The 12,997-nt window shown below is 38.0% G+C and overlaps 1 protein-coding gene across 4 annotated transcripts in view; it reads right to left on the bottom strand.

Moving 5' to 3' along the window:
• The window catches only part of MYO1B (myosin IB), a 125,542-nt gene that overhangs the window by 47,177 nt on the left and 65,368 nt on the right, over positions 1-12,997 (bottom strand). For all 4 annotated transcript variants that reach the window (XM_065669943.1, XM_065669947.1, XM_065669944.1 and 1 more), the window contains exons 5-7: positions 11,232-11,336; positions 8,313-8,359; positions 5,671-5,734 (exon numbers count right to left, since the gene is read on the bottom strand). In XM_065669943.1, coding sequence (XP_065526015.1) covers positions 5,671-5,734; positions 8,313-8,359; positions 11,232-11,336 — 216 coding nt within the window. The remainder of the gene's footprint in view (positions 1-5,670; positions 5,735-8,312; positions 8,360-11,231; positions 11,337-12,997) is intronic.

The following is a 12,997-nucleotide window of genomic DNA, read 5'->3' as shown; positions in this document are numbered from 1 at the left end:
CCAGAAAGCAGTTACTGATGGAAAATCAGGTATTTACCTTAACAGAGCAGCTGCTACCAATTCTTTCTAAAGCTATATTTATTCTCCTTTTTCCCCCTTTTCTTTCTGTTCACATGCAGACTGAAACCAGACTGGTAGAAAAGACCCAGACCATCTGCCCTACTCTTCAGAAATCTTCCCTTTGTTTGCCCTGATTAGCATTTTAATATATCGACCAAATATATTTTCCTTAAAGCAACGACTGCACGACCTGTAGCTTTTGTGTTAACTCTCACATGGTTACAAATTCTGCGGATTAAGCATCCGAGAGAGAAAATTTCTGCATGCATCCACTTGGTAATTCTGTTTACAGCAGCATGTGCAGGCAGATGGTGCTTATCTATATGAAAACCCACACAAGCAAAAAACCCAAATCTCTATACACTTTACATTTTGTTATGTAGTCTATATAAATTATGTATAGCGACTATATGGATTTATCTGGAGCGAGCATACAGAACAACATATGGTGTATTTATGGATTCCTTCCGCATTATCTAACGATGCTTCTGCTTGAATGGAAACATTTAACATGTTGATTGTATCAAAGTAAGTGTAAAAATGAAATCCCTTTGGAAAGGTCCACTCTGGAAACACTTCCTAAATCTTATTGTTTGAATATCCATCCATTCAGTTGACTCAAAATCCACCTACATTCCTCAGGTGCTGAAGATTATTTGTTATTCCCAGATAACAGTGGTTTAAATGCGAGAGATCTGTGTGAGCACATCCTGCTAAACCATCCAACTGAACTCAACATGAAGAAATTCAATGCTAAACCAAGAAAAAACAACAGTACCTTGGTACATTCTGAATAATCCAGGAAAAGTTTATTTTAGTCATAGTCTCTTTAGCTGGCCATGGCCAAAGACCTTTATAGCTCTTCAACCAACGTTACAGAACATTTTGCTAAATTCTCTCTTCTGTTTTCCTACTTCGATTCTTCAGCTGCCACCAAAAAAAGCCACTCATGAAAAAGAAAATCCAGTAGTGGTTTCTCAGGAGTATTTTCCCATTATTCCCATCAAGTTTGTACTAATATTCGCTTGAATAAAATGATCCGTAACTGTATCGAACAAAAGCTACCATTTGGGCAGTATGCACAGTGAAAATACAATGACCACACAATTTTAAGAGTGTTAAATCCTGATTACTCTGGGGATAAGTGATGTTTAAAAATGAGCTAATCAAAATGTTTAGTATTGTTTGGTTTTTTAAATACTTTCTAATTTAGGCAAGGCAACTGTGCTAACAGGGACACCAAGGGAGATGTTGGAACAAGTTAAGATTAACCAAAAATCAACAAGGAGTATCTCCTTCCACAATGTCTAATTGTAAAATCTGTGTAATATTTCCTTAAGAAAAGGGGCTTACTAACAGCAATCAGACAGCTAAAATCAGCAGCCCATCATAGGCTTCTTTCATGTGCTTGGAAAAGATGGCAAAACAGAGGCCTTTGTTAATCACTTGTTATTTGGACTTTAGGTACACTGTGCTGATTAAAAACAGCTTTTTCAAAAGCAGGTATTACATATACTGTACTTCACCTGCAACACTTCTAGTTAATCATTAAATCACTGAAGGGCTTAGGCAGATTAGGAAAGATCACCTAATGCTAGAAGCTAGGTATCTTTCAGCAGGAAATTCCAGGTGAAATGTGAAAATTCAAGACTTCGAAATATTCTGGGAAAGATACTGTAAAATCCCTACTTTTCAAGAGGTCTGAACAACTTCAAGTATGAAATATTTTGGACTGTACTATGCAAAACCATTTCAACTATAAAGTTTAGTGTACACAAAACAGTCACAAAACTAACAAACCAAGTGTGCACACAAACATTGCCTTCAGTACAAAACAGATGCAGCGTCTGTGGACAGAGAGTCATATTTTAGAGCTGTACAAGATACTGCACCTATTACTGCAAAACCAAACATGCCCATTTTTACATCAAATACGTATTATTCTACAATTACAGGTGGAAAAGAAACTACTGTTCTCCTTTCTCCTGCTCTCACCCCCACTAACAGAGTAGTTACAATAAGTGGAAAACTAAGAATAGTATTAATGGTTTCTGTAATGTATTTCCACAATGTTGCACTCAGGTGAAAGCAAGTTAATTACCCAATTCTCCAAATGCCTTTCCTCACAAGTGCTTTGGGAAAAAAAAAACCCTGAAGCACATAAGCACTGATAAGACTGTTCATTGCAACACCAGCAACTGGAAGCACCTCATAGGAGGACACAAAGAGCAGACACACTCATATTCAATTCAGTAAGAGAAACTGTAAATGCAATTAACCTGTTTGTCAACGCATCTTAAAGCAGCAGCACACCTTTCAGTGGGGACTGGTGTTTATTACAAAACAGTAATGGGATGTCTACAACCACAAGTGACAATACAGTGAGAGTTCAGTGTTCAGAAATGCTCACAGGAGTAATTTGGCCTCCTAATCCCACCCCCACAGGAAACAGGTCAGCCAATGAATAGATGGGCTTTTTGTTAGCTAGCACCAGGACTATGCACCTCACCTTACACGGATTCCTGCATCTCCCACCCATTTGGAAAACAAATTGGGACCTTCACATGAAACTAACGAAAAGGGAGGACTTGAACGACTCAGGCTTGCAACATACCTCAGCTTACTCAGCCTTCTTCACCCTCCTGCTCACCCCCATCCCTTGGGTGCTGCCGACATAGGGTCAAATAAATATAAGACATACTACCTGAAACGATTTTTCATTTGTAGTCTAAAGGAAAACAAATCCTGACCCAAGGAATAAACTTGAAGTTCCAAAAATCATGCTCATCTCAAATTTTCCACTCTCAGTTTCTTTTCATGACTGCACATACAGCAACATGTCAAATGCCTTGGAAATCAGTGCAGTCAGAAGCTCTGAGCAGCCATGTAATGTACATGTAATCAGTCTGTGTGCATTTTACACTGTTCAAACATAAAGTTATCTTCAGTTTGGGAACATACCAGTTCTGACTTAATAGGTGTCACAAACCCTTTCCATTACAATCTCTTCCATTTTATTATTCCCATTCTAATTTTACTCAAAGGATTTACCCTTCCATTTACGGCACATTAAAAATTCCAGATCTCTTTGCTCCCACTAAAGCAAATGGACATTTCCATTCACTGCAAACTGGACAGGACAGACACAGTATGCATTGTCATGATAATTTTACCCTCTAGCTCCATTCCATGAAAGGTTCACTTGTAGGTTAACCCATGTCATTAAGAAGCAAAAGCTCACTGAAGGGCATCAGAAGAATGGCCCAAGGGAAGGTCACAATAGCATCAGCCCTACATGAAGGGTCATGGACAGACTGACTAGCCTTTCACAGAGCTTCAAAGCATTTCAGAGTAGGACAGAACAGACCATTTCAAACAAGACCTTTCAGCCTAATGGGTCTCTGCTTATCTTTACCAGACTGATAAAATTTATGTAACTTATCTTCATTACCTTTCCTGCCACCAAAATAAACTAGATGTCCACGGTGATGTCCCATCACTCATGATATGAAATACAGCTTGGTGACATAGGCTGTGACCCAAAAAGCCTACTAACTTCTTTGATGTTTGGAAATCAAGCTCCTCACATACAACTATTAAAGTTTAATCAAAATATTATGATATCTTCACATCATATTAACACAATACCGACAGATGGTCAGAAATCAAAGAATACTTATGACCAGTATAATCGTACTTTCTTTTTAAGGATAGGAAACTTCAGCACTACTTCCTATTTAATGAATTAAGAAGACAAATCCTAAATTTGACTAAAACCAGAGTAAACTGTAAGTGGTATAAAATAATGTTAAGCCACAGTATCTCCAGAATGGTTATACCTCACAACAGGAACATTTTTATTGCAAATCAATGCTGCAGATGTGTGGAAAAGATCTGAAGCAGGACAATAAAAACTGTATGGAGTTCAAACTCTTTTCTTAAAAAGAGAGGGATGGACTGTCAAATTTTATGCACATTAAATGAAGTTCAGCAAGTAACATCTTTACCACAACAGGGCTTGCACATAAGACCTTTATTTTAAAATTTAATCTTCTTGCTATTAGATATGAATTAATGTGAGAAGACAAGGAGGATGCCTAAAATAGGCAGCTTTTAGGAAGACCTAAAAATATGTCTGCCCTTGATTACATTCGCCATCACATCATTATAATTACACCTAATGTTGTAATTACAACATGCAAAGATTTATAAGGCAGACAAACTACAGAGTAACTACTTGGATTGCCTTTTGATATGACACAATATTTTAATTAGATGAATCAGCACGGTACTTACAAACTGCTGAATGTCCACTACAAAAGAGGGTTTTCTTCCTATGCATCTCTTCTGAACACAAAATAAAAAGGAACAAACAACACAGCTAGCCTGCTACAATCTTTTTGTTCACATTTAGTTGTTAATGAATACACTGAGTATGCTTGGCCTCCGACTTCACTACCAAATGTCAAAGTTAATAGACAGCCGTAAACACTTCGACAGTGACTGCCTCGAGTTTCCAGATTTACTGTCACAAAAAATCATGCTCTTTCAGTTCCAAAAGGTGACCTGGTCCAGAAAAGATGTTTGCCTTTTGAAAAAACCAAACTCTATATTTATGCATAAAATTTTTCACAATGTTTTAAAACGTTGGTATTGCACATGGAGCACTCAGTTCACCTTGGATGATTCTCATTATTTCACAACCAGTAAAATGCCAATGGAGTCAGAAAGTCAGCCTTAGAAAGAGCGAAGAATTTGGCCGAGTGTGAAGAGAGGTCAGTGTTAGGTCAGTGACACCTAGTATAGTCACTCACTGCCCTCATCCATCCCTTCTTAAAAAAAAAGAAAAGCAAACAAACATAGCTTTATATAGCACAGAAGAGCAATTTATTCTAAAAGCTGCATTTAAACTCTCAAAAGAAAAGAAAGCCAAAGCATACTGGGCTGGCATTCAGCTCCCAGCCTCTCTTAACCAGCAGAGAGCTGGTTAAAATTCCTGAATTGCTATAGATTTTATAGCAGCATCCTCATGTCAAGTAACAACTCCAAGGCTACCTCTGCCTAAACCTAAACTCAACAGCCATTTGTCCTCTTTCGTGATTTGCCTTTTCCTACTCTGTGAGGTATGTTAAAACTAGTACAGAATACTTTGATTCCAAACAAACATACTCACTTCTTGCTGACCTCTAGCATATTTTGTATCACTTTAAACATTACAAAACAGCCTATCTCAGACTCCATCTACCATAAATACATGACACATCAAATAAAGTCACAAAACTGACCCCAGGGATTCAAGTATGAAAAGAGTCTCAGGTACCATTATCTATCTGCTATCTGCTTCAGAGACAGTATACAAACCCACACACATTACCCAGTACCTTTTACACAACACAGGAAGTTCATTATTCATGCTTTCAAGTCTGTTTTCACTCACTAGAAGGTACCCTATTCAGCATCAAAACAATAAAATTTAAAAGCAGAATTTATCATGTAATGGAGAGATTTGATTAGACAAATGCAGCTCGTCTTTTCAATAATTTAACCATCCTTCTTTTTGAACAAAACGCTTTAAGCTGTTAATACGCTGATGCCAAAAGTAATACTCACAGTTGCTTATCACTCCTCCAAGTGGGTCACCCTTGAAATCAAACTCAATATCCATGTATTTTCCCTGTGAAAGCAACATAATTTGAGACCGCAAGTTCTGATTAAGAGAAACTGCTCAAGGCATTTTTAAAGTAGTTAGCTGGCATTTTTACAGATTAAAAGAGAAATCTGGCACCTCCTGCACACTCTGTCAAATTCTGAAGAACAGAAAATGATTCAAAGCTTCTAAGACAATTGCATTATCACAGCCAGAGGTTTTCATGAGAATAGCCTTAATCAGGTTTGTAACACAACCCAGTAATTTCCTCAGTTTCTACGGTTCTATGAAGAAAATGTTATATAAACTTTCTCTAGAACGCCAAGAACACCAATGTGGTCTTGTAGGTATTATCATGCTTATTAACAGGAAATGCAGGAAGAAATTATCTTCCACACAGACTTATTTTCTCAGTGTAAAATGTTTTCAGAGTGTTAATCAAGGCCACTGAAGGATAGTCACAGAGTTTGGCATGAAGGACTGACTGGCAACAACTACTGTTAGTTAATCGTGGGGTATCTGTCCCTAAGCGTGTGCCTGCCTTGTAAAAGTGATGGATTTTCCCCACTGAACTCTTTCCCTCGTAACTCAGGAGACCAGAGGCAACAATTAGCAGACTGTCACCAGAAAAGCGATTTCATTTCAACTGTACTGGCACAGTGCATTTTCCTGACTCCTGTCTGACTTTTCCACATCACAGAAGATTGCTCTTGTCTTTGCATCATGTTAATGTATATGACAAGAGTTTAATGTAGTAACAGCTACATTTAACAAAATGGACAGACCCATACTGTGTAGAAAAGGCAAAAGCAGTGCAGATTACATTGGCACGGAAGTTTAGTAAGATAAAAAGTGCTGGTAGTAATTCAACCAAATTCCACAAACCACGCACAGAAATGATCTCACCACTCTCTAGTGCTTACTTAACAGAGGACAAAACCAACCTATTGAAAAGAGAAGCCTTGTGTTTATACTTGCTTATTCATTGCATTTAGGAAGAGCTTTTTTTTTTTTCTTTCTCTTTTAATTACAGAACACAAAACCAAGCACTTTACACTGACTCCCTCAATGATACTTTCTAATTTACTGGGTATTTTGTCAAGATTGGTTTGACTCTACTTAAACTCTATTCTTCTCCTTGCTGGCAGCTGAGGCAGGCTACACAGGACAGTACTTGTACTTTCCTGTTTGAAGTTAATTCTGAGCTGATTCAAATTTCTGAGATAAGAATTAAATCAGATAATTATATGTTAATTTCCCAAGGACTGGGCCAGCTGGATGTTTCCAAAAGTATTTTTAGCTTTGTGTTTATAAGCAAGGACTTGAAAGGCAGAATAGTAGTGGGTTGCACTTTGTCCTGGAAAGACTTCTGTTTGCAAACGGCACCTCTTCTCCCCTTCGCTGTCTTCTCCTCTTTTCCATAGTATACCATCTCTCACAGCTGCATTTTACTACCCTTTCTATGCCCAAAAATTTTCTACAGCGCCTCAAATTTTGTCCCTGACCTTGCAATGAAGACCCTTTGCTCTGTTCACAAGAAGGGGCAATGACAGCTGCAGAAAAAGCAGTCACAATATCATCAAGTCTTGAGAATAAGAGAGGAAGGAAAGAGACATCTCCCATGTGGAAAAAAGACACCTTTCAGTGTCACGATATCCCAGCTTTTATCCATTTGTTTTTACTCACAACACAGCATGTTCCCAGTGTATTAATTTGTTTTCTGTTTTCTACTTTACACAGCTCACAATATTACTCTTCTGCACATAAGTGAGCAAATTACAAAGCTGCATTCAGTCTTCTGATTTTAGCAGAAGAAACTATGATGAGTACTCACACATCTGAATCTCCCAACTCTAGTTTGCACTTCTGGCCAATTGTCAACTCCTATAATTCCACATTCAGTTTCATGCTAAAAAAAGGCTGAATTCAACCAGTTCATTATAAAGAATATAAGCAATAAAGTAACATTAGAAATGCTTATATTAAAACTAAAGTTGTAAGCACAGTTTGAAACATCAGAGAGAAAAATGAGAACCTGAAGTAGCAATTTTAACAAAAAATGTATAGGTATTGATGCAAAAGGAGATCACACAAAGATCAATTTGCTAAGCAGACCAGTTGCTAGGGACACGGTCACCGACATTAAAGCCACCAGTGCCAGAAAACTAAAGACTCCAGCTGTGCTGTAATTATGTTTTCATCCGGTCACAGACTGTCACATCCTAATTTATCTAGTCTTTCTTTCCTTTTTTTTAGCCTCAACATCGATTCTCAGCAGAACTTTGTGCCCACACCAGAAATCAACAGTATTTCTGACAAGGAGGTGAAACACGTTTTAAAAGACTGCTAATAATGCACTACTAACACACTGCGGAAGGAAAACATGTGCGAATGTACCAAATGAAATACTGATTGCTGCTGAAGGTGTTTGCCTTCTCCAAACACCACAGCCCACAGACAACTGTAAGAAACTTCTCTCTCCAAATTCTTCATTCCCTCCTTACAGGTGCCTTGATGTCTGATACAAGGTAAAAGAGAAAGAGCCAACAACGTAACATACTCCCCCTAAAAGGAATTCAAGTTCAGCCCTGAAGAAAATACTTACAAATCTAGAGGAGTTGTCATTCCTCACAGTTTTGGCATTTCCAAAAGCTGGAGAAAAACAAATAACAATGAAATCTATCAGTACAAAATATTTAAATGCAAAAGATGTCTATGACTGTTTATAGATTAAAGGAATCCAACTTCTGGGTATCAGTCACCGCAGATACATGGAGTGTGACAGACTTGATCACAGATAAGAAAACACCTAGGGAAGTCCAAGGAAGTTTTGTTCCAGCACTTCCTTTGTTTGAAGAAGTGAAAGGAAAACATACAAGTGGAAATAGTTCCAAGAAAAAGCTGCACCTGGGTTGAGCACATATCCTTGGGTTTTGGATCAAATTTAATGCATTATTACCCAAATAACTTTAAATATAAGAGATACGCCTTTCTCTTCAATTTAGAGGAAGAAAGGAATCTTAGCTTCCAACTGAGGATGGTAAAAGATTGAGGCCAGAACTGCGGAAATTACAGAATGATACTTGAAAATTGTTTGCATGGAACAGTTCAATTAATGGTTTGAAACGGATTTATTTATGTTATTTCAACACATTTATCCTAGCTTAAGCTGAACATTAATCAGCTGAAATAATCTGATTTACAAAGAAAGTTCAACACAGTCTCTTCAGCTTGACCTAAACTAAGTTTCTGAATAGTTCAGTTTTAATTACACTAGCACAAGTTTTCTGACAATGAAAAGTCTCAGAGGAAGGGCTTCCCAGGCACCCCTGCATTCAGGTAAGGGCAGCCATCAACTTTGAACATAGGCAGACAAGAACTCAGACTGGAGGGCACTTCAAGCTCTAAACATCGCACATTCTCAAAGCATGTTGAGTCAAACAGGAGTGCCCCTACATTATTAAGTATAGTCCTCCTATTCCAACAAGAGACTTTATTTATCCCAGTATTTATTTATATAGCATATATATTTTCAAAGATCAAGTCAAGTCAATGTTTTTGGACAGAAATAAATACATGCTTTTAGTGTTCAACTTGCATGAGTAGACTTATTCTTGATCAAAGAACTGAAGCCAAAAGGAACAGTTTTTTGCTCCTGAAGGCCCAGGATAAGTGAAATAATTGTTTTTAAAATCTTTATGCCCTGCAATAAATCATATTTTCAACAACCAAATCTCTGAGCTGCATTTTCTTAAACACAGTGTTGAACAGTAGAGTCATTTATAACTGCACAGCATCAAGCACAAACATTCCATTATAAAGCATGAGACACATTCCTCAGTTTTCCCTTAAGTTCATTGTTTCCAGAAGTTAATTTACAGTAGCAACTGTAGTTAAAAAATAAAAATCCCAAAAGATAAATTATGGATATGTAACATTTCTGTCATTTTCTTGTGCAGCAGCTCAACTGAAACAGATCTACATAACCAATGAAAAATAAATCTAACCACAAATGCTTTATTTCTATCTAAAGCATACATAACCAGCCAGGCTTGCTCAGAAGCCTCCTGGAATAGTCCAGTGTCCTACCTTCCAACAAGTTAAATAGTCAGCTACCAGAGCAGCAAGTGAACAAATAATACCTTAAAATGATAGGGCAGACTTCTGTAAGCTTTTGTCTATTCCTCTTGCATGAAAACAAATATTCACAAACCAACAAGAAATATAATACATTTGGCAGTCCCTTGGGAACAATCTAGCTTTGGAAAAAAACCTGTCCATACTTCCCATACTATTTCTGTCTACATCTCAAATCTGCCTTCCAGAACAGTGATAAAAGCAACACCGCTTTTCTCTGTGAATTTGAAACAATAGAGGATTGCAATCCCCCCATTCAGCTTTAAGTGGAATGTATCTCTTCATCAAAGAAAGGCTCATCCAGCATTTTCATTATTCTTACATTTTAACATTTCATCCTTCCAAGTCTTTGCTTACAATGTTTGTTTTGTCAGTGACTACTTGTCAACAGTCAGTGACCACATTTTACCCATCCAGTTCAGCACTGCTTTCAGCCTGCTTTTGCATTCCCTTCCCTTATTTCTATTTCCTTCCCCCTGTTCTCACTTGTGGAGTGCTTGTTCCCTATGAACTTCAAATCATGGTACAGATAGCTAGGCAATAAATACAATATTGGCACTCAACAGCCTTACAAACACCGCATATCATCGGGCCATAATGCAGAATTATTGTACAGTGGTCACGAGAATTTGCCTCAGCACAGTTAGCTTAGAGAGCTGTGCAAGGACTGAGCCAGGAATCAAGACCTAAATAAGTCAATGCTAACCAAGGCACTTCTGAAAGCAATTATTAGACAATGGGACAAAACCGCAATCTTTGAGGGAGATTATCATATCTCAAGGAAAAATTAAAATACTGTTTCTGGCAGCCAATGTCTTTAAATTACAATGATTAACTAAAAAAAAGTCTTTCATGAAAGAGCAGGAAAGGAAGACAGGCCAACAAAGTCACCAGACCCAGGGAAAAAATCAGTCTCAGGAACAACAGGAGTGCTTATGGATTGGCTTATTTTTTTCTAAGGTCCATTTTTTCACCCTTTTCTTTTTTTCCTAAAGAAAAATAATGCTTTACAGAGCTTGTTTATTTACTAGAGACTATAATAATAATATAATTTGGGAGGAAATGAATCAGAGGGACTGAAGTCTTTTGATACAGCCAAGCATCATTAAGGCAAGGTTAAGAAATGGTATGCCCTTGGAGAGCTGCAGGAGGAGTCTGGGAAATATGACCTAACTTCCTAAGCTCTCCCATCATAAGGGAATCGGTTTTCTTCTCAAGAAAACCTTCCCATAACTGAACAAAATCTTGTAGCTGTGTTCACATAAAGCATTTCCTATGGTTTTGGATACCAAATAACAACAAAACAAGAACCAACACAGTTTTCCAAAGCAGCTCAGCAGGCACACACAGAGGCAATACACTCATACATGCTCCGTAAGAGTCTTACCTTCAAGAACTGGATTTGACTGCAAAAGTTGTTCTTTTACTTGATTAACCTCTGCCCCTTTTCCACACACAGCAGCTACATATGACATCACAAGTTTGCTCGCCTCTGTGGGGGAGAGAGCAAAATAAAATAGCTGTAATTGGTCAATAGGCCAGAAAATGATTTGCAGACTTGATCGCCATCACATTTTCACCATGCCAGACAGGAACTGTAAGCACATTTCATCTCTGTTTTCTTCTACATTATTGTATCATCTGGAAATGAGAAAGGAACACATCCTGCTATGAGACACATGCCATTACATCAGTAGCCCTATTGTAAATACCTATAGCCTTCTCAAGCTAAAGAAGCCGCCAGTGGATATGGCACATTACCTACTGCTTTTTTACTTAGCTTCTGTAGGAGGCAGTTAGTAAAGAAAGAACATTATCACTAGCTGATATGTTGGAAATCAGAGTCATAGAAAGGTTTGGGTTGGAAGAGACCTTAAAACTCATCCAGTTCCAATCCCCTGCCATGGACAGGAACACCTTCTACTAGAGCAGGTTGCTCCAAGCCCCGTCCAACCTGGCCTTGAACACTGCCAGGGATGGGGCACCCTGTGCCAGGGCCTCAGCACCCTCACAGGGAAGAATTTCTTCCTAGCACCTAATCTAAATCTCCCCTCTTTCAGTTTAAAGTTATTCCCTTTGTCCCTCGTCCTGTCCCCACACACCATTGTAAAAAGTCCCTCTTCAGATTTCTTGCAGCCCCTTTAGGCACTGGAAGCTGCTCTAAGGACTCCATAGAGCCTTCTCTTCTCCAGGCTGAACAACTCCAGCTCTTTCAGTCTGTCTTCACGGGAGAGGTGTTTTAATCTAGCCTGAAGAAAATAGGCCTGAGCAGTTTCTAGTCACAAAGTTTAATGAGTTTATATCAGTAGATAAACAATAACACAAGTGTAAACATACAACACTACACAATGTAATTACAACTCTAAAAGTACAAGTAACCGAGTAACATCACATAACATTATGCAGTCTGTTTCAAAGTAGAGAAAGTGAAGTGTTCATTTAAACAATGAAACTAATCTGCAGGTATATGCTTTTACACAGTCTGGAACAATTTTTGGACTCTCAAAGCTGGGTTCCTATGAGTATCAATCACCCACACACAGACAAAAACAAATATTAAATAATACATCCAACCCTTACGTTTTTGCTCATCATGACGAAGAGCAGCTGAGAATGTATTCTGTTTATAAACAGTCTGTAATGTTTAGTATGATGCAAGAGAGTGAAATTGGAGGTGATATCAGATGATATACAATGTAATTACCAACAGCTGGAATCCCAACTAACTCAAAGCAGTGGTCGTAAAAAACACCCATTACTTGTTCTTCAGAGATCTGTTACAAATTTAAGGGTTTCATTTCAGGAAAGAACTGACAAACAAGAAGTTAAGCCTTGGATTTTGATTCTTTCCTTTTTAATGAAATTTGTTTGCCAGTGTTAAATTTCTTTCCCACATTGTAGAGGAAACTGAGCAAGCCTGCAACACAGGGAGCAAGCAGGGAACAAGAACTACAGAGATGCCCATAAGGCCTTGCATCTCCTGTAACTGTGCCTCAAATCCAGCTCTCACTTTTAAGAATCCATTTCCTTCAGAAATGGATTTGGAAGTACCGAACTATTTGAAGTATTTCCTAAAACACACACCACCTTTAACTAGAGCTACTCAGCCACTGAGAGAAGCACACACTGAAGCAGCAAATAAACTATTACAAA

This window comes from Lathamus discolor, chromosome 3 (assembly GCF_037157495.1).
Source record: "Lathamus discolor isolate bLatDis1 chromosome 3, bLatDis1.hap1, whole genome shotgun sequence".
NCBI classification, from domain to species: Eukaryota; Metazoa; Chordata; class Aves; order Psittaciformes; family Psittacidae; genus Lathamus; species Lathamus discolor.
Note: the sequence above shows the minus strand (reverse complement) of the source record. Positions and strands in the feature narration are given on the sequence as shown.